We start from the raw sequence: 27,864 nt of genomic DNA, 5'->3' as shown, positions 1-27,864 counted from the left end.
GAACTGAAACATCAAGAACACCCTGGTCAAGAAATGTATGATTAAAAATCATGAATGGCTGTTTAAGTTTTTGTTTTTTAAAGTGAATATACTATCTCTAAATCAATCTTTCTCTATTCTTTCTCTGCGTCAGTATACAAGCCTAGTCACTAGTGTTCTCGGATCAGTGATAAATAAATACAAACATACAGAAGTTCCTTTTTTCACAGTAAAAGTAAACTTTTCTTCATTCATCATGACTTCTTAAGCCAAAGTTGTGTAATAATTGTGTATGTGCAGTTTCATCACTGAAACCAACTCAGATATGAACGATTCTCAAGAACCCGAAAAGGCAACAAAGACAGACAAACTGGCAGAAACATGCAGCATTTCCAGCAAATGCATAGCCCACAGCTAAATCTCATCCACCTGTGGATGCTTCACTCTGTCTTGCTGCATTTGCCGGCTGTACTTTAAAGTGGACACGAAACACTATATCTATAAAGGATGATTTACACCATGGAGCCCTACTCTAAAAAGCTGTGTTCTATATTTAACAGTGCCAAAGGTTGCTGCTAAAAGTGTAAGTATAGTGATTTATGTTAGGAAACTGGTAACAGGTTCAATATCTCAGTGAAAATCAGGGACACTAAAACCTGTGTTTAAGGAATAAAATCAGTTTAATTATCATGTTAAATCTTTTGAACTCCTGGCTCCACCCAGAGCCTGCATCCTCGTTACTGCCTATAAACAAAACCTGTGTGTTAACATGAAGTTCACATTTGAAACTCAGTTTTCCCCGCTGTCCTTCCCTCATTGTGATCCAATCTGTGCTATAAGAAACAAAACTTAAAACAGAACAGTTATCAGTCATGTGCTCTCCTATCAGTACTCTGTGACTTTTGGCACACATTCTAACTCACACGGGCGTTTTCCTACACTGGGCTCTATAAAACAATATAAACAGAAAATAAGCATTAAGAATATATATTTATTTTGTAACAAAATATATATATACTGTCTACTTTCTCTCTCTCTCTTTTTTTAATGCTCACTAGCTGCACTGAAATGGGAGAATACACCTTTTAACTGTAAATCCGGTTTCCAGGGCAGTTTATAAATGAAGACTATGTGGAGGGAAGCCTGTTTGAGTTAGGTGCACTGTTTCACCAGACCAAAAAGCTGAAGTCTATGATGTCTCCTCTGTGTTTAATCCTTCCCCGTTGGGTCGGGTGTAAAGGCCGAGCAATGCAATCAGTTAGCAGACCAGATGTTCACAGGATGCAGTCAGCACTGTTTTATGGATTAAAATATTCTCTTTGCTCAAGCACATCCAAACAGTTACAATATAACAAGTTAATACATGCACATCACATCGCCAACATACCTACTTACCTTCTTATCTCTTACTTAGCTTCTTACAGATGCATGATAGGAAATCCTTACTTCTATCAGCGTTTCTGCAGCGAAAACAAATTAATATCTGCAACAATCAGGAGCCCCCAGTGCCTTATTTTTTTGTAAACTTTATTTCCTCGTTTTTAGTTAGAGATTCTGATCTCACTAAGAGGAGTATCACAATGACAAATCACCAGATTACTGCCTGGTGCTTTCCATCTCTTAAAGCGTGACTGTTCCTGCACCTTACATGGCAGCTCCTTTTGTAAGCGTTTTCTTATATTACGAGGTAAAAAACAAAGACACAATTTTACTGTGTTTCTGAAAACAAATAAGACTCAATCTGTTAGTTCAACAGACTGCTGTAAATTTGCATAAAAATGCACATATCATTATTTTTAGTTAAATGTAATCCAACAATCATGTGAAGAGGTTTTATATTACAAGGCCAAGATGATCAAACACTTGGATAGAAGAACTGTCTTTCAACAGTCAGTGACCTCCACCAGAACCTGGCTTAGTGGGGAGGCGCATCTGCTGAGACCAGGTGAGCAAAAGGTGAAGAGAAAAAACGAGGAACATAGAGACCCAGGTCTTTCCTTGTAAGCAGACAAACAGGACAAACTGCCTGCAAGCTAAAAAAGCTAGATGACATACAATAAGAAAAAGGCACAAAAACACCTGGGTTTTCCTAAGCTCAGCAGAGTCCTGTGCAGCTGTTTACACGGCATTGCAATCACAGAGCTAACAGAGACGTATCGTGTTTTTTCTTTTCTAAGATTTATATGTGCTAAATTGCTAACGTATGAAAGTTAAACCTCAACGATGGCTGACTAAAAACTTGAAAACGTGTTTTAAAGATCATTTCATTGTCTGCTCAGACTATGTGAGGTTGTGGAAAGCCAGACTCGGATAAAATTAAAATAAACTTAAATGCTTTGAAGACAAAATCGCACAAAAGTTCCCGTCTTCACTCAGGTCACTGAAGAAGCGATTACTTTATACTATGTTTTTTATTACATTTGGTAGCCATCTATGCAGTAAATGGGGTTTTGATCCTTTTTTACAATGCAAAAGAGAAAGAGGTGAAAAAAAGTCCAAATATTTTTTCTCCGTAAGCTTCCTTTGACTCAGTAGTGTAATGTCTTTTCCACCCTGACAGTAACACTGCTGTGCAAAACTTCCCACATACTATTCAAATCGTCTGCTGCTCATGTTTTATTTCCGACTGAGATGACCACACAGCTCTGTCTGCTGTCTGAACTCTTTGACAGTGTTTACATATTTCCACTTTTACTGTAAAATATGACCCAGCAAAGCACAAAGTTTTTTCTTCTTTAAACAGTTTTGTTTGCACTGTCGACCACATGTTTCTTTTAATGTCTGCTCGTGCTTTCTCATTGTGTTTTCTTTGTTTCTGACCCTTTAAACCAGGAATCGTGGTCACTCTGCACACACATCACATTATCCGTCATTTTCTCCAATCACATGTCCGTCAGACTGACCATGTGGGTCACTGTGATGCAGTAATGCTGATCAAAGACGCTTCTAATTGACACTGCTCCCCCCGTTACTGGCGTGCTGCCATGTGAACTGGCCTACGTGCCGGACCGAGCAGCGTCCAGGCGACAGCCGGCTGCAGGGGGAGGAGGGAGTGATTTAGCACACAACCCCTTTTTACTGTAGCTCTAACAACAAATTCAAAGGATAAATCCAGTATATTTCAGCCCAGGCTGTTTCCCATGAATGGGTCTATTGTGACTACTGTACTGCTGACTTTGCAATCGTCACCTCCTGTCTAGAAATTTTGGGGATTCCAGCAACAGGGCATCCTACAGCTACCAACACTGCTTCTGTCATCACTTTTGTCTGCTTAATCCCATAAATCCATCTTTTCAGGGCAGCATCGTAGCACGAAGTAAAAATATTTGATCTTTCTTGTACAACTCACCCACCTATGGTTATCTTCTTTCTGAGGATTTGTGTATTGCAAGTTTGCTACGAAATTTTAAATCTGTAAAGAGAGACAAAAATTGCAAGAGAATGCATTTAGTGAAAAGCGTGCACCGATGATAAACTTTATGAAAAAACACTTTAAAATGTATTATTGGTAGTAGTATGAAACAATCTCTCTGTCCCTGAAAGTGTTAAGTTTGGACTATTTTAAAGCCAAAAAGGAAGCATCAAATCTTTTTTGTGTGTTTGGTTGTTTGTTTGCTTTTTTCTCTTGATCTGATTGGATGAGCACGTGTGAGAGGGAGGAAAGACTGGGTCCGGGGGGCCTCAGCGAGCTCTGAGTAACCTGCTCTGACTCTGAGTAACCATCATTAACACAAATACCCAGACTCATCTTAGCTAGAAAAACTATGCTGCTGTGTCACTCATTTTTTCCCCCCTTTTCCTGTAACTGCTGGACTAACATCAGCACCTGGAAAATTTCAGAGGTGTCTACACAGGCAAATTTGATCATACACTGTGACAAAAAGATTCCTTCTAGGAAAATGTAGCTAAATGTAGATGAATTTCTCCCCGTCAGGAAACAAAGACAGTTCAGAAGAAATTATGACTGTAGTCGTTTTAAAATAGAGTTACTGACATCTTTGAAGAGCTATAATATTATTTTGTAGTTGTATGAACAATCTTTCAGTTATCCACAGCAGCTACTTGACTTTCCAGGAAAAACTGCACAAAGCTTTTCAATAGTATAGCAGCTGTATATATATATATATATATATATATATATATATATATATATATATATATATATATATAAGATAGATATAACTGTTGTTGTGATTTGGCACTATATAAATAAAATTTAACTGAATTGAATTGGATTCCAAACCAACAGATCAAATGAGTTTCTCCTTTCGAAAGCTGCAGAGAATAGAAGCAGCCACTCTTCATCACCTTCATAAACCTTACAGCAGGGACAGTCGCTTCTAGAGCCTCTGCAAGATTGGTTGGCAAACCAGCTACTCAACTTCATCAAATGGAAAACTTTAGACAAGTTCGTTATCCACAGTGGAGTGAAAGAGGGCCACGTCTTTGCACCAACAGGACAAACTGGTACAAGGTATATCAACGAAAAAATGACAGACTAATGACAGACTATATCAAGATTGAGTACAAGTATTCTCCTGTAAGACAGCGAAACCTGAACACTGATATGACAGAAACTGAAGTTCAGCACTTTTCATATGTGCTGCTGCAAGCATGTATTGAACATTACAGGGCAGAAAAAATTGCTTAACTACACCGGAGTGTAAGTATTCAGCACCCTGCTGAAACAGAGGTGTGCTGGCTCAGGCATGTAGTGACAATGGATGATGGCTGTACTCCCAAGCATCTCCTCTATGGAGCTGGCATAGACAAAATGTTCCAAAGGCAAACCTCAGATATGTTGCAAAGATTTCTGCAAGGGAGATGTGAAGGTGATGTGCATCTGAACAACTTGGCCAATCAGCTAGGTAGGTAAAATAGAGATAGTACACCACAGACAAATCTCTACAGTAAAGCAGAAAAAGGGACTCGAGTCTGTCTTTAAAGAAGACTCTGTTCTGAGTCTGACTAGTTGGGACATGCTTTGCAACCTGTTTACTTATTTATTATTTGGCTAACAGTGTGTCATCCTGATGCAATTTCCTATTATACAGAAATACTAAAGTTGACTGACTGGCTAAATGAGGGAATATGAGAAGAAAATTTCATTTTGTTATGTTAAAATACCAATTACCCATTTGTACTGTTATGTTTGATTACAGCCCCCTCATGATATTACAAGGCCTTTTAGTAGAATCCTGCAGCTCTTCTTGGCTTTCTGACAAACTCAAATCTGTCCGTCTTGTGTCTATTGCTTAGTTATGATTTCCATCTTACCCTTTACTTACTATCAACATGGTTAATAGGATGGTTGCAGATAGCTTTCATCAAAGGATTTCCCCAACAGGAAAAACATGAGAGTTTATGAGATAATCATGATTATTTCTGAAAAGAGTCATTCATACACAAACGTGCAAAAAAAAAACCCCAGAAAGAAAACCAGGAAGAGGAAAATATGTTTTGCATACATCCTTAATAGAATTACTGTGTGCTTCCATTAGTTCTGGGCATTAGTACACCCACAGGGACACAGGCATTAACATGCGAAACAAATATTTTCCGTAAATAAAGGGCAAACCCCAGAGCTGAAAAACACGGATGCCCCCCCCCCCCCCAAAAAAAAAGTGGCTTATCTAATGGCCACTTGAAGAAGGCTCCTGAGGTGAGTCAGTCGCTACATAATCTCATGTTAAAATGCTCTTTGTTTACTTTACAGTACAAATAAACATGTGTACAGCCGGGTACACAAATGGTTGTGGTCTTAATGGAGATTTTCTCCACTCACAACAAATGTCAGATATATTAATTGAGAACCACACAATGAGAAAAGTTCAGTAAACTAAAGCCAAATCAAGGTTTTAAGTCAACAAATCGGAAATAGAGTCCAGGTTTTACAGAGAAGAGTTACCTGCTGCATTTATTATTATCTCTAGTGTCTAAAAAAACTTCCTGTTCTGATCTGATAACCTTTCTGTGTTTATATGCCTCGTACAATAGGGGTGTTTCCTTCTCTCGGTTAAGGTTGTCTGCCAGACAATGTGAGCAGTGTCATTGCTGGCTGATTGACAGCAAAATCTTCACACAGCCTATTTTTAATTGACGAGCTTGCAAATTTTCCAAGCCGTGTCAAGTTTCTGTCGGTTACAGAGATTAAAAGTTGACAACACTTTCCTGTGTCATGGTGAACTGCCATGGACCCAGTGCACATGGTCTTGTACAATAATCTTTGCACACGTGTGCATTCTTGTTTTCGGTTGCATTTCATGTTAAACTGTTTTATGAGTGCCACTGCACTTTTTGAGCAACGTCTGCAAACTTTGGTAAACTAGATCCAATAAAATTATGTGTCCCACATAATTGTGGGGCATGTGGTTACCCTACTTTGCTGGGTTGGATCAAACTCTGTACACTGGAGTCACCTCCACTTCACATAATGTATATCCTGTCCACAAGAGATGTTCCAGTGGATGACGGAAAAACTTCTGCGTATTGGCTATTGCCTGACTAATGTGTATGTGTGTGTCATATTCCATTTTTCCTGGAGCCATCTGTGATGAGTTGATCCAACCTTGCAATGTTTTAAGTGTTTTGGTTTTTTCATTTCATTCCATCTTTAGTCTGAGAAAATTCCTTGGTGTAAATGTGAATGTGGGTGGTTATCTGTGTCTCTGTGTTAGCTCTATGATCGACTGATGACCTGTCCAGGGTGTATCTTGGAAAAAGATGGATATATGAGCAGATGAATGGACACTCCCTTCCCCCGGGCCTGCATGGTTATTTTATCTAGACTGGATCAGAGGAATGCCCTTCAGGATGCTCTCTCAGGGATTTCCACAAAAAATATGCAAATTTTAAAACACCAAAACCAGAAACCAGGCTCAGCATTGAGATAAGATGCTCCCAAATTTTGCAACCTTACTGAAAAGATAGGGCACTGTGTCAACTCACTGTAATTATCAAAGATTTTACTTTGTTTTTCTTTGATCAAATGGGTAAATAGGGCAAAGGAGAATTGCAATGTTACAACAGTTTCCTTTACCGGAGTCTGACCAACTTACTAAGTGTATGTCATCTGTGCCTTAATGTGACACTGTGGGAACCAAACGAACAAAGACACAGTCATACACCTGTGCACTCACCTGCACACACGTACACACCTGCAGTAAATATTTTATTGCTCTTAAGACATCTGTGAATCATATATACACAACAGTCAACACACACACACACACACACACACAATTCAATTCAATTCAGTTTTATTTATATAGCACCAAATCACAACAGCAGTCGCCTCAAGGCGTTTTATATTGTACAGTAGATCGTACAATAATAGATACAGAGAAAAACCCAACAATCATATGACCCCCTATGAGCAAGCACTTTGGCGACAGCCAGAAGGAAAAACACACACACACACACACACACACACACACACACACACACACACACACACACACACACACACACATTCTTGGAATCCCTGACAGAAACTGACGTTCCAGCTCATCAAACTGTCATCCTGCTCTGAGGTGACACCATGTCTTCTTCTTCTTCTTTTTTTAAAGGCTTTAACTTTTAATCACCTCAGTAGTCACACACAATGCTATAGCTGAATCTATCACCTCAGCCTTTAGCCACATCTCTCTGTGTGTTTGTCTGTCTAAATATGGCTCTGTTTAGCTCAGTCATGCCAGCTGAGTGAGGTTTTATAGCTCCATTGAGGTCATAAGCTAGTGTGCTTTTAAAACACCTATGACAAAAATGTCGCATGTCAATGTTTAATGAGTCTATTGATAGTTACTTACAGCTTGCCATGTTCCTCTTTGTTTCTTCTTTGAGATTACGTCGCATGACCTCATCAATAAGCTTGAGTGTACAATTTGTGAAAGATTTTTTGTCCTCTCTGTAAACATCAAACATGAACACACTACGTAAGCGTATTCTATGATAGTTTATGATGCTTGTGAATTTATTATATGTATGCCCGATCTTATCTAAACAAAGCAAATTGTACTTTTACAATTTCACACAGAGCACTAGACCTGCTCTGCTTTTCCATGTCTTTCATCTATATACCGTTACAATGGTAGGTGTTCATACTCAACCTGACCAAGTTTCACATAACAAGGTCAGTGTATATACAAATGCTCTGTATGAGCCAAAAGCTCAGGCTTCAGATTACATGCCTGGTTTCAGACAGTTTTTTCTTACTCTTCACATCACTGACAGGGGATGACCTTAATATGGGAATCTCAGTCACTTGAACACTATAACATGAAAAAGGTATTTCAACAGGTGACCTTCTTTCACACTTGACAAAGTGATTGGACTCAATGTGTCTGTATTTCCTCAAGGGCTGTTTGGATATCTTACATTTTGTTCCTGTTAAAGGTGCCAAATAAAATCAGCAACAAAACACTTATGCAGCAGTCACACGGGCACACTAACTCACTCGGCTCATCTTGTTTATATGATTTATGGTACATTGTGGTAATAGCTGGCAGACTGGGGTAGATCTGCAGCACAGACTTGATGCGATTATTAGCTCCAGGGGGTTATAAATGCATTTGTGCACTGGTAAACATGCTCCATGATCTGCTACTCCAAACCGACAGAGTGTTGACCTGCTGACGTGAGGTCATGCACATGCTCATATTGCTGAATGACACGATGAGCTCATGCACTCACTAATTTTATGAGATCGAATGCAGAGACATGTAAAACAGCAAGACACAAATGCTAAATATTTCAAATCCATACTGACATCATCTTCTTGAGGCAGATGTCTTCTTTCTGTCTTTTCCTGAGGCCGTCTCTTCTGACTACTAATGTTTTGAATGTCTAGACATTCTGATATGTGACGGTTTATGATGGTTTTTGCGTTAGTTTTGCTGTTAGGTTATCGTTAATGTACCCAGTCACATAGAATCTCTTCTTGGAAAGAAGTTTAATATCATGAAATTACAATTCATTACCTTTTTTAAGCTAAATGATTAAACATAACACATTTGCTTTAATTACACCAATTAGGCTTTTAAAACTCCTTTTTGCACAAAGCTTTGCACAAATATTTGCATTTACGCTCTTTATTTTATTTAATTTTAGCAGTTTTCTCTGTCTCACTGGTCAGTTTTTGTTTCTCTAGCATAATCTTCCAGTCTAAAGTTCAAAAGGTAATCTAAGTTAATGTAGAATATAAATTATATATAATGACATCAACACTGTATCAGAGAAATCAGCTGGTGTTACAACTCAACACAAGTAGACACACCGGGCATGTGCCAACACATCTACTTTCTCACAGTGATACCAGCCAGTCGCGTATTCCACCTGACAATCTCAGACTTGTGTGTGTTTGTTATAGCAGCCTGCGTGGGCTGATTGAGGGATTACCTATGAGTCAGTGACTCAAAGACCCCTGTGCTCACAGTAAACACCCACACAGGCATTGCTCAGTTTACCTCACATAGCAGTTAGAGTGAAGGTTGGTTTGAAAATGCCTCTTGCAACAATGCTCAGTTTCGGAGCAGAGAACAGGTCAAACCAGAAACTTGTCATCATACAAAGAGTTTTTACTGCACACCAGTGGTGAAGCAAGCACTCACATACTTTTAGTCACATACATTGAGTAAAAAATACATAATCTTTTAAGCATAAAACTAACGGAAAAAGGTACTGTAAGGCATGGTCGTATTTATGGAGGCATTTGCATAAACAATTTATTCTTTATTTTAAAAAAGCAGATGATACGTGTTAAAATGAGTGTAGCAAACAAAGTACGGATGGTGCTGCTATATAAAAATACACTCTCTGAATAAATATGTACTTTTTACCACAGGGTTACACACTCAGACAGAAATATTCACAAAATAGTTACATTTATTTGAAATGTTAAAATGTAAGCCTTTGACTGAACATTATTATTTACTGTAGGTCATCCTGTGTTTTTGACGGGCACTACTGATTTGCTTCAAGTCTTTGTGCCACATTGTACACCATGTAAGCTTAGGCCTTTCTCATTTCTGTTTCTCTTCTGATGACATCTATTTCATGCTTTCGTCCTTCTCCACATTTCCTTGTTTGTAATGTGGTCACACCAGTTTAACTTTGAGATCTGCCTGACACATCTTCAGTGGAAAATATTGCCCTTCTTATCAGTTTTGACTGTACTCATTCACGTTTCACTGTCTCACATAACTGCTGTTGTCGAGCTGGAGTGTCATCTCAGTGACGGTGGCAGTGGCAGAACAGGTGGAGCACATTCTTTGGAAACCACCACTGTCTACCTCCAATCAAACTAGCATGTAGAAATGTTTTTAAGAGGAAACCATCTCCACACAGTATTCGAACTTAACCTTGTCTGTGTGGCTATCCCTCTCTTTTACCCTTTTCTCATTCACTCAGTTCGCATTTAGGTTCTTTGTCCTCCATCATGCCACCACACACTCCACCTGTGTCTCTGATCCTCGATCCACTGTTTGAATCCTCCAGGGCTCCTCCCCTGTCCATCCTTGGGATGTGCCTAGGCTCCCATCACCAGCCTCAAGTTGACACACTGCTGGATCTGGGCATTGGCTCTCAATTACTGTAAAATAAGGTTTTTTTCATATAAAGAGAGTTCATTTTATAAAAAATAATGGAGATATTATATTTTGATACATTGGCAATCACAGTAATCTTGGCAAATATTACTCAAGTGATTACTCATGCTTTTTACTAACTAAAGTTCGACACTTTCTATAAATGCATTTAAATTCCCCTTATTTGTGGTTAAAACATATATGGACATCTTGTATAAAATAGCCATTTAGCCATAAGCCCATAACTACCCTTCGCCCAGACACGAGTAAGTGCTCTACACTAATTTTTACTGATCTGCATCAAATTCAGTCATAAAGGAGACTTTGTAGTGACTTCTGAAAGATAAAGATATTAACGTAATGATTCATTTATCAGTGTGTATCAGTATACTCAAACTAACCTGTGCAGGTGTGTGGCTCCTCTGTGTAGATCTGCAGGAAGACAAGCACAGACAGGAACAGAAGACAGCGACAGGCCTTGTCAGGAGCTTCCCTGAGTGGGGGCCTCCTGCTCTGAAAGGCTGGATACAGGACCCGACGGGGACGGCGAAACCGAGTTGGAGAGGGAGGTGGAGAGGAAGAGTAGGATGTTGTTAGGGCACTGGATTCTTCCAGAGGCCCCAGGGCAACAGGCACAGGTTTGCAGCAGGAAGAGGAAGGCATTGTCGACCCTTAAGGTTCTTCTTTGTCCTGCTAGTCTTATGTTTCAGCTTCTCTGTGCTTTGGTATTCTGATCTTAATACCTTTATATCATTATCAGGAAGTCTCTGTTATAAACAGCTCCTGCTTCTCTTTGTCAGACTTCAAATAGTTTTTGCACGCAGCATATGCATCTGTTTTGCCTTATCTATCTTCATCACCAGTCTGGTTCTAGGTCTGAGTTGAAGCACACACTCTTTAAATATGTGCAGAGTAGGTGTTGTCAGTCTGCCTTTGGCCAGTTGGACGCCACCCACCTCGGGAATTATTGTTGTTAGGAGTTAAGATTATTTTTGGATGCACGCAAACTCCTTTCCCCCCCAAGGAAGCTTTTCTGCCTCCTCCCTACAAATCCCTCCTGTAGGGAAAATCCATGGTGCAGCTGCATTACCACCTCAAGTCAGAAGGCAAAGTTGAGGATTGCTGGCTCAGTTAAGTACTCTCCATCATCACCATTCTGCCATGAAGTTTAATGAAATGTGTCTAACAGTGTCTTGTTGATAATATGTTTGACTGAGGCCTTACACGGAACATTTTTACTCACGGACTCAACAGGTCCACGTATAACGCCACAATTCCTTAGAAGGAACTTTATTTTTCAGAAGGATTTCTATTTTTTAATGTTTTTACATATCATCCCAGTCTGATATGCTCCTTCAGTAGCATGAACATAACACCCTCTGGAGCTCCAACTAACTGATTTTTATCAGTTAAAAGTACATTCAAGTCATGTTTTATGATCAGCCTCTGCAATAAAGGTGAATGCCACAGAAAAAAGTTGCACAGTATACAAGGACACAATTCTAGCAAGAGCTCAAAGGGTAAAGCTACAGGTTTCCTCACCTCTCCTTGCGTGTGGGCTTAACTTGTGTCTTCCCTGTCTCTCCTCAGGCTTTGACCACAGAAATTTGCTGAAATTTCTGGAATGTTTTCAGGGTGCTTTGATTAGCTTCTTGTCTGTATTTTTTGCACGCGACACACAGTATATCATCAAATGCATTACAGTAAACCCAAAGTGCTGCATGCAAGAGGCAGTAAGTGGACACCGACTGTCATGCAGAGGTGCCACTAATTTTGACATTATAAGTCACATGCACTTGAAAGGTTGTTGTGAGAAAGACAGACTTTTTGCTTTTCTCTTCATTTCCAGCTTCTTTCGGTGCTGTTAAAACTCGCAAATAGTTAAATCTTAAGTTACCTCACAGAATTCAAACATTTCATAATCCATATATTCTTATTTATCTGCTTCTCCAGTCAAGATTGTATTGATTACTCTTTTCTGTATTATGATGAATCAAACACATTCACAAAGGCTCTGCACAGAAGACTTTGCATTTGCATTTGACATGTATAATAACTAGACAGCAAACCTAATAACTCAATATAAATATGTTTTAAAATCATTACCCCATGCTCTGCAGTGACCTATTGATTAAATCATGCCCGATGTTTCAACTTGTTTCTGTCTTAGTAAATAAATAAATAAATAAATAAATAATAATATAGCTTGGTGGCATGTCATAATAGGTCAAGGTGTTCATCTAAGTGCATGGCTATAATACTAGGACTTGGTGCTCAGAGGTTTAGGGACTGAATTTCTTCATGAGGGGCAACAAGGAAATTATTTAAAACATTTAAAATATCTATCATATAGATGTGCAACTCTTTTCTGCATTGTGTTGGACCATTTGATCCCTTGTTGGGTCACCAAAAAGAAAAATCTACAAGTTTTCAGCTCCTTAATGTGCTGGTCTTCTGTTGGGTTCTTTTGATTAGCTGGTGGTTAAACAAAAAAACATGTTTTGATGTTACTGTTATGGTTTTGAACTGATCGCTCATTTTGAACAAATTGCAATTTTAAATCATAAATTCTTAAAATTACTCAAACCTTGACACGTAATCAATCTCATATTTTGGAGCATTTACTGGAGATTTAATCTGTTTATTAAGTAGGTTAATTATATCTAGTTTGGATTTAGTATGTCAAGTCAAAATCAATGTGTGGTCAACGCATCCTCTTAGTGGCATCCATTGTTTCAACTTTCCAGTTTTAAAATCTCGAGAACACGCTATGCAATCAGGAGAAATACTTTCCAAGCTTGGAAAAAGGGTAAATCCGAGGAGCGCGTGAGCGTAAGCTGTGATTCACTTAGGGAGTGTCAGCGGTTCAAGCCCTGACCAAAGGGAACAAATATTTCACTCAAGTATTGTCCTTTAGCCTATTTATATTAAGACTCATGTAATCTTTCTCTCCCCACCCAAAGCTCATGTTTGATCCACAAAGAAAGTGAAAAGGATATAGAAGACAAAAGAAGAAAAATACTGTTGAAATCCTTTTGCTGTGGTTGCAGTTAGTTGCATCAATTTTAGACTGACAATAAAAAGCAACAAAGATGCAAGATGTTAACACACTCAGCTGATCCCACAAACCACAACTGTTCAATAACTGTTAACATTAGGGTAAAATAATATAAATATTATTTTATAAATATTATTTTACAATAAATACTGTAATAAAACCAGCACCTGTATAAGTAGATTTTTAAAAAAAAACGTAACAGCTTTTGTCGTCAACATTGTTTAGTGTGCGCAGGAATCCTTTGTAACGTAAGACAAAGCTCATTCATGTGCACGCGTTGTGCTTTGGAAGCATTAACGTCACTCTTTTGTTCACATAATATACCAAGTAAAACATTCTACGGTGAATGGTTCACACGTCACACAGTTGTGTGAACACACGGTTGTATGAACACACACTACTGTGACAAATGTAGTGTTTTACTAAAAACAAGAAGCACTCTGAAAACACAAACCTCTACCATAGCAGGTCAACTCTGGACAGTATTTACTTTTAAGCGACTAGTACTACACTTTGTGTGTATACATTTTGTTTTCTTTGTTTTTAAATGTACTTTGTACAGAAAAATCCAATGAGGCTAGCATGGTAGATGTTGAAACATAATTGATAATAGGTATTGATTTGTTAATAAGTGGACATGAATAACTTGCGGTTGTGATATATTATTATAGGCAGCTTGTTCTCTTTTTCTTGAAAACACTTTCCTTAAAGATATAACACATTTTGGGGGTCAACGTGAATGTTAATCATCGCGTTCTCCTAGTTCAGATATAAACTTATACAGAAACCTTACTCAGCACTGTGCAAATGAAAGGAAATGATTCAGACTTTGTAGGACAGGTACTGGCATGGCTTTGCCGAGTCTAGTACACACTGCTCGTCCTCTTGTCTTAAAATGAAAAGGTAAATGGGTGAAATTGATGTTAATTGCAAAGACTCCTTAGTTACATTTTTTGGAAAATTACATATGGGTATAAAACAAAGAGAAAAGCAGAAACCAATACTATAAATGGCATGGAAAACTACAGACTGTATGAACTATGTGAAGACCTGGGTCTTAATCTACAATAATATAAAATGACATTAAATCGAACTTTCTATAGTTCTGTATTCATGTTCTGTTTCTTATGTTATATCGTGGTTTATTTTTTTGTTGTCTGAAAAAATAAAGGGCAAATGTGATTTATTTGTATTTGAAGTTTAAAAGAAAAAAACTTTAAGGGTCAGAGCCACAATAATTTTGATTTAAAAGTAATAGAAATGTAACACACAGCAGGATTAAACGATTTAGAGAATGGGATCTTTATCATAACCTAGTATCTAACAAGGCATAAATTTATTGTGAGTCATTCATTGTTTGTAGAAGGGTTTGGTTTTTTTTCTTCAAATTACTGAAAGTGCCGTGATTCAAGGAGCTTTTTGCTTAAAAAAAAAAAAAAAAAAGCATGTTCTGGTAAAAGCTGCGTTCGTTTTTAACTTTGCAACACTAAAATTCGAAAGGAGGACGACGTGTAGGACATGCCCCTATCGTACGCTCAAATGCTCTTGCCCTCCAGGCTAAACCCACCGGAGGAGATTTAATGCCTCACATCCTTTACCACAAATACATCATTTTTATGATAAAGCACGCTTACTAGTGAATACTAAAACTTGGTTGCCTAATAGCATATTCTTCGGCGCAGGAACACACAGGCACGCATTCCAAAAATTCCACTCCATACAGGTGGTTTACCTAGGAAAGGGGAGTCAATCCTGGTGCGGTGGGATTACCAGAAAGTCTTTGTGTATCAGAGGGGATGTAATTGGCATAGACAACCAATACTTCCTCCCCTTCATTCTTATTTTAATCCTCCATGTTTGTCAGCAGCCCTAATGCTGTGTGATGCTGCAGACTCAGCTACACATCGGTTGTACTGGCATGGAGACAGAATACCTATCTCCTGGTTCATACCTGAGAGGAAAAGGCTCGGCCTTTGGGCTGCAGGAAACAAAAGGTTGAGGCAGGTTAGCGCTTGAAAATCAAAGTTATTACAGCCTAATGTTACAGACAAATGTTTCCCCGAGCAGTAATCACAGCAGCTAACACCCTGCCCAAAGAATTCAGCTTCATTATTTAGGTTTTGTTTCGAAAGAGGGAAATTCCAGTTTCAATTCATCTAAATTGTGAAGTGGGCCTCGTTCCAACTCTTCTTATAATTGGTTTAAAATGTAGGTGGATAATAACTTCATCCAACAATATTATGGTTTGGATATTAGTACATTTCTACCTCCTCTAAATGAAACCCTCTCAATTTAGTGCCAAATTCATTTTAAATTTAACCAATTTGAAATGTATCCTTTAAACCAGCTAAGTTTTATCCCTCAGACCACTGAAGCCATGTAAAACAAAGAGAGGCATCCAAAAAAATAATTATAAAGCACACACAGCCTACTTTGATCTTAAGGGGGGCTGAACCAGTGAAACTCTCCTTTCTGTGAGTATAAAGAAGTTTAACTATGCATTTAGTCCCTGAGATATCTTACAGTATGGTACACCTCAGTGTTTCTGCATGATAAATGTGTAAATTCAATTTAAAAGTTCTGTTTCTCATTGCCCAGTTGTTTATCTGTTACTTAATTACGTTGGTGTGATATGCATGGCCACCAGGGAGGTCTTTTTCAGTAGGAAGAGTTATAAATCATATGCAAATACAGTTAAAATTCCAAGATTTATACCTTTACTCCTTTACATTTTCCAAAGCTGGAAATGTGAGTGGGACAGATTGGAGTCCAGGTCAATTTTGGTCCCGGAGTCTGTTTGACACCCGTTGTCTAAACCCTACTGGTTGTCACAAAGATCACTGCAACATTATTACTGTGATGTGATTAGGCAACATCTGTAAACAGTCGCTACAAATAAAAAAAATGGTTCTCACTCTCCCCAAACATGTAGATTGCATCCTTTTTATAAGCGGGGCATGTGAGAGATGTACCTGCACTACATTCATGCAAGGGCCTACTTTACATGTACAGAGTACACCTTTATTTACAACATTTTCCTGCAGTGAATAACTTGAAAATATTGTAATTATTGTGGGAACATCTAAATGTTTCTGAGCTGAGATAAGCGAGCAGCATTCTAATATCCTAACGACAGCAGCGGTGTTCAGGATGTTGTAAATGGTAAAGGTCAGGTGTAATTTGAGTTGGTAAGTGGTTTCTAAAGGTTTTGTTCTTCTTTGTCATGGCAGTTAAAAGGTATCCGTTCATATTTGTTCCAAAAGCACAACCTGTAATTTGAAGGCTAATAATAATAATCACAGCAGCAAGTGGAATTTATTAGTGAGCACACTGGGTTTCAATTGAACAGCCTGTCCGTGTTTGACTTTATGGTGTTATGACAACTGATGAATGCCCCACCTCCACCACTGCCACCACCTGCCACTCTTTAAATTTGCAAACATCCACCACAATCTTCTACAATTCCTAAAGGTTTTTTAGTTTAAAGTAATTTAATAAAATTCTACTTAAGAGCATTAGATAACCCATGGCCTCATGCTTTAAAGCAGTGTGACTGGATTTACTGACTAAAGGAAAAGTAAACCGAAAACCTAAACGAGCCATGTTATGTTATGTTTGATGGTGCTGACTGTCCATCTGTCGCCAGGTAAAACTGTGTTACTACAGCAAGCAAATGAGCCAGTCTCATGCGCTCCATGTCTTTAAATCTCTTTGTGATATTGTCAGCCAGTCAACACTAACAAAATATGTGAGACTAACTGGAGGAGGAGCAGAAGCTGATTGCTGTGTTCAGCAACACTTGGTGTGCTTTTAGGTTTAATTACCGGCTGCTATGACAACTGGGAAACAAACAGGTAGCATATTCAGAGACAGATTGGTAAAAACATTGTTTAAGCAGCTATTTCGATGTGTGCCTCTCCCGTGCTCTGCAGCCCGAGGCCTGCAGCAGATCACGTTCTCGTCTCTCATTCTTTTTACCTGTTGTTGCTGCAACTAGGACAGAAACTCCAGCTAATGTTGATAGGACAGGGTTAAGGTTTAGGTGCTCTTACTGTGGCAAAGTTCAGGAGTAGTCAAGAATTTAAATATTGGTAATCAAAAGGACAAGGGGAGAGGTATAACGCTGGCTGTTGTAGCCAAAGATGGTTTGGGACCAGCAAATACCAGAAAACAAAAAATCTTTGCATAAACATGGAGACATAACTGTCACTGCAGACAGTCCTGGCTAAAGGTTTTAATATTGTGAGATATGACAAGACATGCAAGGATAATGAAGATTTTTGTATGTTTTCTGTACGTGTGTGTGTTTGCTCGACATTAAGTTTAATATGCAAACAATCAGTGATTATTTGCCAAGAGGAAGAACTCAAAAAGCTTTTTGCTTCTTGGTGGATTAATTGACAACTTATAATTCATTGGAAAAAAATAATGAACCTTTTCTGAGAGTTTGATTTGTCTAAAGTTTCTATGAAATATCTTAGTGCTAAAGTTGGAGTTTTTCACAAAAGGAAAAGATATTTTTAGAAAATGAACTCACGGCTCGTGTCGTGAGAGCTGAATGTCTTAACCTCCACACCCTCACTTTCCACCACAAGCTGTTTTGTCTCTCTGCTCATGTCTTCCACCATCTAATCCTTTCCCAGTGAGGAAACATATCCATCTCACTTTTCGTGCAAAGAGCACATTATTTGTATTTTGAGGGCATCGTCCTCCCAGGGGCAGATGCAACAGAGAAAAACAGACAATAACACAGAGACAGCTGAGTTACAGTATACCGGCCTCGGGCTGAATATCTGTGGGTGGTGGAGGTAGCGTGCAGGACACTTCACAGGTTATGACAATGTGCATCAGAGAAACCTCAGCAATGAAAATGATTGACTGTACCTGAAGGTATGCAAACACAGGTGTATGCTGGGTTTGAACTCCTGTTCGAGTCACACGCAGCTAAACAAACATTTTACTTTTATAAGGTCTGACTGAATATTGGAATTGATATTTTTACTTTGTGCCAAAAGAAAGATCGTGCTCAATCTTCAGAAACTGAAAACACATAATTAGTTATAAATAATATAATTAGATATAATTAGTTTGTCCAGCTGTGGTTGTCATACTGTAACGTAGCTACCGAGGTCTGTTATTTCATTAAACTTTAAGTAGTAGTCTTCACATTAGGATTTTTATGAGACTTCACGCTTCGTTACATAGAAACTTGTAAACATCGCAAATGTACGCCTACCGTTTCCTGCAAAAGACCTTTGTAGATCAAGGTTATTATAGTTTAGCAACTGAAATGATTTTGTAAAACTAACTAAAACAAAATCATATCACCCAAAAACTCAAATACCCTAAGTTTTAGTATTTGTTAATTTTGACTTCGGATGTCTACAAGCTTGTGAGTCAACTGCCAAAAACTAAATGAAGACTAAACATTTTCAAACAATAAAAACTACACTGGAAACATAACCTGAAACCCAGAAATGAAATAAAATTAAACCGAATCAAAATCACAAATTCAAACAAGTGATATAAAAAAAGAATAAAGTAAATGAGTCATTGAGATCAACTTGGTTTTGTGAACTTTGTGTGTCTGTTTGAGACCAAACAGAGTAATTAGAGAAACATTTTGGTTTGGCAGCCACATGTTCAGGGAGCACCTCTATTTGTATGCAGGTATTAATAGATCCGTGGGTTGGACGACTCTCATGGTGCGCCTTTTGTGTTGAGGGAAAGTCGATTTTGTCAGAACTGAAGAAGAGAAAAGAAAAAAAAATCTACTGACTGATTAAAACTTCTGAAGTCTTCGTGTAACCTTTCATCAACCTCTGCTCTCTGTACAAAAGGTGAACAATGCAGTAAAACTGTCAAGGCTAAATTATATGCACACATATTCAGTGGCAGTGAAGTGTTCATAAGTCCTTCCTCTGTTGCGATGCATCTGCTGTGACTGCATAATTTGAAGGTGTAGTTATGCTTTAAAAGCCCACAAATGTAAGCCTCTTGATAGTCAAAGACCATGCATTTGTGTTCTTTACTTCACAGAGCATCACTGAGCTTTTGTCATGGGGAGTAATGAGATCAAACCCAGAGCAGACTGACTGTCAGCCAACAGACAAGCATGTACAGCCCTGCAGCTTGAGAGGCGCTGTGTTTCCTCTGCATATGCAAGGTGGCTCTGTAGATAGATAAGAAGCTCAGCATGAAAACTAAGGTCAGTAAACAGTTACAGTGATTATAAGTGTCTATAAAACCATGCAATTAGTAATTAGGGGCTTCAGGATAATCCCAATACATATAAACACTGATATAAATGACTAAACTAAACTAAAAAAAAACAACAACCCTAAAATATAATATATAAAATAAAACAGTTATTGTTATCACAATAACTGTATAACTGGGGCATTGCTGCTCTAATTGCTAGATTGCCTTTCAGATAATTCATTAATCTCATTAATGTGACTACTAAATTTGTAAACTGAAAATCAACTTTGCAAATAAACAAACAAAAAACAAACTGAAGTCTTAAATGAACCATAACAACCAGCACAGTATATATACATTTGCATTTAGAGCAAATACATGAAGCGCTGAATATTTCAAGCGGTCCCTGAATGCAGCGTTTCCTGGCAACAACTAACATCGTTTCTCTGTGCTATTTGAAAATGTGCTGTTAAAGCAGTGGAGATAAAACACAACACCAACAAGTTTATCGAAAAAAAGGCAGAAAAAAACAGCAACTATGGCAGATGAGACAGTTCCTGCTGACAGAGACAAAGCTTTATATTTGACACAAATTCAATTCTTGGATAAGGAGCTGGAAAGGTAAGAAACTGTTGCACTATATAGCTGCTCCTCTGTTAGGTTAACGACTTTTAATATTATACAAAAATGTCCCAAAATTTTTAAACATGTGATTATAGAACAACTTCATAGGTTACATGTATCTGTGTGTGTCAGCTTTTGGATCAAATCGCAGCTATGTTGTGACTGACTGCTTTTATCTTGAAGGTTTCTACAGTACCGGCTACAAATAACATGGTGCCTAACTGCTATGCAATTCTTCTTACATGTGATTTTTAAAAAAATCTGAAAAACATTAAATTAAATGAAATAGTGACAACAAACAGCCTCAAATCCATAATTTGATTATGAAAGCTAATAAATCTATTTACTGTAAAATATAGAAGAATAACTTTAGCTGACCTGGGTTTGAATCCTCCGTCTGAATCTGAGCCCGTACTTTCCTTATGATCTTTACCTCCTGTGTAAATTAGCAAAGGAAGCAACATTACAATCCTTTTTCAGAAACAGAGTCAAGCACTTGAAACTTTCTTCAGTGTGGCAATGACATAGCATTTATGCATAAAATAACAAGCAAATTTTCTGTATCACCATCTGAATATGATTAGACCTACATGCAAATTCCAATGACAATACAACACATATTTCACAACAACAAAACTTAACAGCTACATTTGCTATAAATGCATTCCATCAGCAGAGACTCTATATCTCTTTCCAGATACTGTAAATAAAAGAATTAGTGTAAACGTGGCGCTCCCAGATGATTTTAAAGCAAAACTCTGAACATGACATGATCCGGACCAGGTTATCTGTTCAGCAGAAGTTACAATGGCAAAAAGATAACCGTCTTTCAGACTCTAGGCTCAACTCACCTCCTTAACCTGTTAACCTCACCTCACCCCTCTGTAAGGACCAAAAATTTATTATTTCCTCCTCAATTATAAAATCTTAAAACTTCCTTTTTCACTATTCTGATGTACCAGCTACAGCCAAGTCTTATTAGCAGTTTCAGCTCAGTATTTCATTTTAGGTTCATAACTTCTAAACCCATATGTCCTTTTTTGTGCTGCAGGTGTCAGCTCAGATGTGACGAGCTGAAGAAACTGATAGATGACCTCAAATTTTGGTATGGAGCAATGGGGAGGGACAGGGACGATATATGTAATTACCTGACAGACTCCTCAAATGCAGTAGCGATAAAGGTTGTGGAGCTGAGTAAGGTGTTGGAGCATCAGCAGCAGGCTGACAAAAAGGAAACCGATGAGCTCAAGCTGCATCTCAACCAGCAGAAGGAGGAGCTACAGAAGGAAGTGGACAGACTCAAGTCAAAGAACACGATGCAAAGTGAGATAGACGCTGAGTCTGACCATTTATTATTTTTCATCATCTTGTGTTTGTTAGTTTCGGTTAAGTCAGCTGGTCTAAACATGGGGCAGAAGTTGGCCAGTCCATCACAGAGAAACACACCACCACATGCCCAATTTAGAATCAGCAGTTAACCTAAGATGCGTATCTTTGGACTGTGGGGTGAAGGTGGAGTAGCTGGACCCACACAGGTACAAGAAGAGCACACAAGGCCCAGCCAATCGGGAGTTTGAAACCAGGAACCTTCTCACTAAGAGGCAACAGTGCTAATGAGCTAGCTGCTGCACCACTGTGCACATTTATAGCCAGACCAGGAGAAAAATATATTAATTTGATTGTGGGTTGAACCTTAAAATTGTTGTTTTAAATTTCTGCCTTTTTGAGAGATTTGCAAAAACATCATAACCACAGTCTCCAAACCATGATTTTTGCAAAACCGTTGTTGAGATTAAACCGTGTGAAGCTTACTCTGGGATGCTTCTTGCTTCCTGTTTTCATTTGCGCCTCCTTTCCACCACTCAGAGGAGAAGCTGGAGCAGCAACAGAAGGAGAGGGAGAGGATGACACAGCGACTGGCCTACGTGGATTTTATTGAGAAGCAGCTATACACTAAGAGGGAAGAATATGAAGCTGCCATTGCCAGACTGCAGAAACAATTGGATTTACAGGGGGCAAAGTAAGGTCTAGTGCAGAGTTAAATTCACAGCTACAGTTATAACTGCAGGAGGAGTTGTTCCCTCTGGATGCTGGGTCGACTTACTGTCCCCTGTTCTCCAACAACAGAGTGTTTCAAGACTGTGAGAAACAAGTGTGGAGCTCCATCAAAAATAAAGTTTCAGCAAATGTTGAGGAGGAGAAGATTCAGCACGCAGAGGTGCTTAAAAAAGTCGAGGAGCTTACAGCAGAGAGCTTTAAACTCTTGAAGGAGAAATCCATCCTGCAATGCCAAGAGAGTGAACTCTGTCTTGAAGCACAAAACATGAAGAGGGACAGCCACGCAGCTAGCCAGGACATCATCCAACTCAAGGAGGTACGATGTCTGCATAGAAGGGACATAAATGTGCCTGAGTAATTTCTAGAGGCTGTGGTAGCTTGTATTGGTACATCTGCCTTCTGTTTAAAAAGTTGATGTTACATTGCTACATGCAACATACAAGTCTTATTACTTTTTCTTATTATATAGAATGAGTCATGTGGATAGATATATATTGCCTTAAAATATTTTAACACTATTTTAACTGATAACTCATTTTCATTTTTCATGTCTCCACATTTATCACTCGATTTACAGAAAGAAGAGCACCTGTCGAAGAAGTGCCAGCAGCTCAAGTTTCAGCTGAATAACTACAGCCTCTTGCTGGCCAAGGAACAGGACCTCAGGTCTTTACTTCTTTACTTTTTATTTATTTCTGTTTCTCCAAGATTATTTTTTTAACTTCCTGATAGTAGCAACATACAAAAGCTTTAATAGAGACTTTAACAGAGACAGCTTCTCTACAGTCAGATGCTCTACCACTGAGCCATACCCACATTGGGTCAACTTTTATTCTGTGTTATAATTTCAGACAGCAGCTGACCTTGGATTCTGAAGTGTGTAGTCAAAAGAAAGCTGAGGCAGCTCAGCTGGAGGCCGAGCTCCAGGACGAGATGAGTAGGAGGAGGCAACTCAAGACAGACATGGAGAAAGCAGCGAACATTCTGAGACCTGCTGTGATGGTAAGAACACAGCCTGACAATGATTATGGCCTTTAGCCATTTGATTGCAGCCACAGCATATCATAATGTTTGTATGGGAGATAGTTCTGTGCTTGGTGGTCCAGTTTGATTAGTATTAATTGAGGAGTGCTGGAAATCCTTCTTATGTTCTGCTATTGAGACAGGCATCCAAGAAACCAGATATCCAGATATTCCACTACAGGTAAAACTCTGGCATAAAGCTATAAACGTTGATTCACAAATGATACAATGGCATCATTAGACATACACAACAATAACGATGGTATTGTGAAACAGTTATTCTGTGTGTGATACATTAGATCAGGAGTGGGGGAACTTCAGGCCTTGAGGGCCGGTGTCCTGCAGGTTTTAGATGTGTCCTTGATCCAACACAGCTGATTTAAATGGCTAAATTACCTCCTCTACATGTCCTGAAGTTCTCCAGAGGCCTGGTAATGAACTAATCATTTGATTCAGGTGTGTTGACCCAGGGTGAGATCTAAAACCTGCAGGACACCGGCCCTTGAGGCCTGGATTTCCTCACCCCTGCATTAGATCATCTAATCATCTATAAATAGATTGTTATTGTTATGCTCCTGAGTCTTTGACCAAGGTTTTTGAGATTGTTGGTATCTGAGTTTTGTTACTAATATTTCTAGTTTTTGGTTCTTTGTCTCATTTCCGTGTTCAGTCTTTAGCATCTCCTGGTGTCGTCTGGCTGATCTCTGTTTTGAGCTTTTGTCTTCTCAGTCTGTCTTATTATTCCCCAGTGTCAAGTTCACGTGTCTTAGTCTGAGTCTCAGTGTGCATTATTTCTTGTTTCATTTTGTTAATTCCTTGTCTCGTGTGTGTATGTTCAGTTCTGCTTCCCGTGTCTCATTAGTTAGATTTTGTTCACCTGTGTTTGCAGTTGTGTTCCAGCACCCTGATTATCTCATGTGTATTTAAGCCCTTAGTTTTATTCAGTTTGTTGTGATTTCTCCTCAAGTGTGTATTCCTGTTTGTCAGTCTTCTCCAGCTCTGCTCTATGTTTGTTAAGTTTGCTACTTGCCTGCTAATAAATCTGAGTTTTCAGATAAGTCCGCCTGCCGAGCCATGCATTTGGGTCCACACTCTGTTTGCCACACATTGGAATATATGACGCGAAAAAAGCCCCTAAAATGGCAAAAGCAAGAAATTGTTGCAAGTTTGTTTACTTCCATTCACATTAACCTCATTCATTTTAGGTGAATGATCATATAAATCTTTCACCTAACTAAGATGTAAGATGCAATTTGCCAACTACTGGTTAGTGCTTTGATTTTTTCTGAACACAAAAAGAAACTCAAAATCACAACACTTTCACAGTAGGTGGCCTAGGATGAAGTGAACACTATTAACTGATTAGCCTTATTGTCTTTTAACGCTACAGTATTATGAGAACAAAATATTATTTTGTGGCTTACCCGCTAATGTGTACACTGTCTCATCCACCGAGATAATGGTTTTGTTCTCTGTCCTCTGAAGGGCTTAGAGAAATTCTCTGAGGCTCAGGGGAAGATCCAAAAGCTGCGTGAGATCCTGGAAAGCAACACATCCCATGGAACAGAGTCCGCTCTTTATAATTCCCCAGAGAAGAGCAGTCGAGGGCAGAAACTGCAGACATCTGGCCCCAGAACAGTCAGGTGCTTGGAAACACTTTGCTCTGGTTTGTGTATGTTAGTGTAATGAGTCGTGAAAATGGTGGTCTGATATCTGCTGAAAGCTGGCAGGTTCTTCACAGCAGCGAAGTGAACTGGATTTTTGCCCGACTGAGGCCCATGAGAGCCAGATTATCTCCCAGCTGGCCTCAAAACAGTCAAAAAACAATGTACGCCTCTATAAATAAGCCTTTGCTTAGTTGCTGTGACTTTTGTTTTGGTTTCAAAAACACCATGATATGTTTTTTTCTCAAAAAGAAAAGAAAAGGTGCTAAGGTAAAGTAGAAAATGATAACACGCAAAAAAATGGTAATTAATAACAACAGTCCTGTCATTCCATTTGTCCTCCTCAGCCCAGAGACTCTGAACCTCAGCGCAGATCCACTGTTTTTGTTGAGCCGCTACAGGCCGGGCGATCTTGGCTTCTTACCTCGACCCAGATGGAGGTACGTCTCTGGTGCAGGACATCAGTCCACCAGCAGCCAGTTGCCACTGGCTTACAGTGTATTAGATGGAGGAGTTGTACAGGGAGATGGCCACAGGCAGGAATGATTTCCTGTGTCGTTCAGTGGTGCTTTTAGGTAATCTCAGTCTCTCACTGAACGTGCTCCTGTGGCTAGCCAACATGTCATGGAGTGGGTGGAAGGTATTGTCCAACATTGTCTTTATCTTGGACAACATTCGACACCACCTTAAGGGAATCCAGCTCCATCCCCACAACATTACTGGCCAATCAGTTTATTGAGTCTTTTTTTGGTATCTGTGACACTCAACCTGCTCACACAGCATGCAACAGCATAGAGAATAGCACTAGCCACGACTCATAGAAAATCCTGAGCATTGTCAGACAGATGTTGAAGGACTTCAGCCGCCTCAGAAAATAGAGACGACTCATCATCATTGTTCAGTTTCATGTTCAGCAGGCAGCCATTTGCTGACAAAAAACTCTTACGAAAGGGAATAAAGTGGAGCATTAGGGAGTTCAATATCCTCAGTATGGTTTTGGAGTGGGTAGAGGACAAAAACAGAAGTAAAAGGAGTGTGAGATTAATTAGGTTGTTGGTTGTGATGTCAGTTCTCAATAATACTTTTGTGCTTCTAAGAATTAGAAGTGCTAAAAAAGAAAATGTGCGGTTGGATTTTGTTTCATTATGCTTATTTATAAATCTCTCAGGATACCCGGCTGTCACAAGGCATCGATCGCAGCCTCTGATGATAGGTCTAACCCATCTGACCTGGCTTCTCAGGACACTCATGCAGAAGCAGGACCCTCCACCTCATCAGTCTGCTGAACCCAAATCCAGCAAGAAAATAAAAAAACCTAGAATTCTGTTCCTGCATTTCCTCTAAATGCTGATGTATTTGTCTAAAAATATACTGACTTGAGAGCACGTTTAAGCACTTAACACGTCCACATCTGTATGTCAGGTCATGTCCACATAAAGAAAAATATCAGCGTTTAAAAATTAGTGTTTGTCTCAGGAATTATTAATGATTAAAGTTTTATTTTCACACGCGTCATAATCTGAAAGGTATAGTCATCATCCAAATCTGGCAATTAAACCTCACTGTTGAAGTTTTAATCATACTGGTATGTATCACGACAGCCCGCATAAGCTGATAGTTCAGACGACAACCTGTCTATGCTATTAAAAAATCTCACATGGTGTACACTGTTTAAGCTATTTTGGCCTGCACACATTTGCTGCTACCTCTGCAAGTACCTCCATTTATTTTTTTCGCCAATGTGCGATTTCACGACTAGATAAGGTGCACACAGCCTCAGATTTCACTATAGAAAATTCCTAGGTGACTCTGAGTACACAGGAAAGCACATTGAATGGTCAGCAGCAGTGAGTGTTGGAGAGTGATGCAGCATGACGTAGCAGCAGTGTTACAGCTGTGGGTGTGAGTCTGTTGACTTAGGTCAAACAGGAAGTTGAGGCCAGTCTGGAATACCCATACTCACACGCACACGCATACACACACACGTACACAAGTCATGAGGCTCTGATACACTTGTGGGTTTTACAAGCTTTTCTGCAGCACACATAGACATAATTAATAGCACAGACATCTGTTTTTAATAAACTGGCTCAACAGTGTTTTTCCTGCAGAGGGTCACTCTCCCCTCACAGTTACATTCACCACTCTGGATCCAAAAGCCAGAGCATTTTAAGCAGTATGAGTTTTTTATGATTCACACACAGTTTTCATGGAAATAGACAGTCATAACTATAATAAAACAGAGTTTAAAAATCTTTAAAAAAACTGGAAAATATATGTGAAATAAAACATATTTCTTCCGGCGCCCCCCATGTGTGGCAGCCTGTTACAGCAGCTCCGCTCATTCTGAGTTATCTTATATATATAATGAGTAAAACCATACATTGCACAAATGTTTGCTTCTGTTACATCAGGGTATTTCTGACAGAGGTCAGAAAAACTTGGGTTAGCTTGAGTAAGGGCAGAATTTTACTTTTTCTGGATTTCAAACCCAAGTTTTCTCTATTTTCACTAATATTGAAACTACACTTGGCTTCAATATGACTGGCACAACCATACCCAAGCATGGATCTTGAACACTCCAAACAACAACAGGTACAGGTGCCTCCATGACTGAAAATTGCTGTTTTTAAATAGCTGATAAAAAATAATGAGAAAACTGCCCAAATAAGCC

The 27,864-nt window shown here is 38.9% G+C and overlaps 1 protein-coding gene across 1 annotated transcript in view; it reads left to right on the top strand.

The window, feature by feature from the left end:
- Positions 1–26,804, top strand: part of LOC134639277 (cilia- and flagella-associated protein 157-like) — a 39,411-nt gene extending 12,607 nt beyond the window's left edge. Inside the window, exons 3-11 of the mRNA XM_063490398.1 lie at positions 19,660–19,828; positions 21,497–21,768; positions 22,312–22,465; positions 22,573–22,819; positions 23,081–23,169; positions 23,355–23,505; positions 25,012–25,169; positions 25,538–25,630; positions 26,359–26,804. Of these exons, the coding sequence (XP_063346468.1) occupies positions 21,561–21,768; positions 22,312–22,465; positions 22,573–22,819; positions 23,081–23,169; positions 23,355–23,505; positions 25,012–25,169; positions 25,538–25,630; positions 26,359–26,476 (1,218 nt within the window). The 5' untranslated portion in view covers positions 19,660–19,828; positions 21,497–21,560 and the 3' untranslated portion in view covers positions 26,477–26,804. The remainder of the gene's footprint in view (positions 1–19,659; positions 19,829–21,496; positions 21,769–22,311; positions 22,466–22,572; positions 22,820–23,080; positions 23,170–23,354; positions 23,506–25,011; positions 25,170–25,537; positions 25,631–26,358) is intronic.
- The last annotated feature ends 1,060 nt before the right edge of the window (positions 26,805–27,864 follow it).

Source organism: Pelmatolapia mariae, linkage group LG12 (assembly GCF_036321145.2).
Source record: "Pelmatolapia mariae isolate MD_Pm_ZW linkage group LG12, Pm_UMD_F_2, whole genome shotgun sequence".
Classification (NCBI taxonomy): domain Eukaryota; kingdom Metazoa; phylum Chordata; class Actinopteri; order Cichliformes; family Cichlidae; genus Pelmatolapia; species Pelmatolapia mariae.
This window is presented reverse-complemented; position numbering and strand designations above follow the sequence as displayed.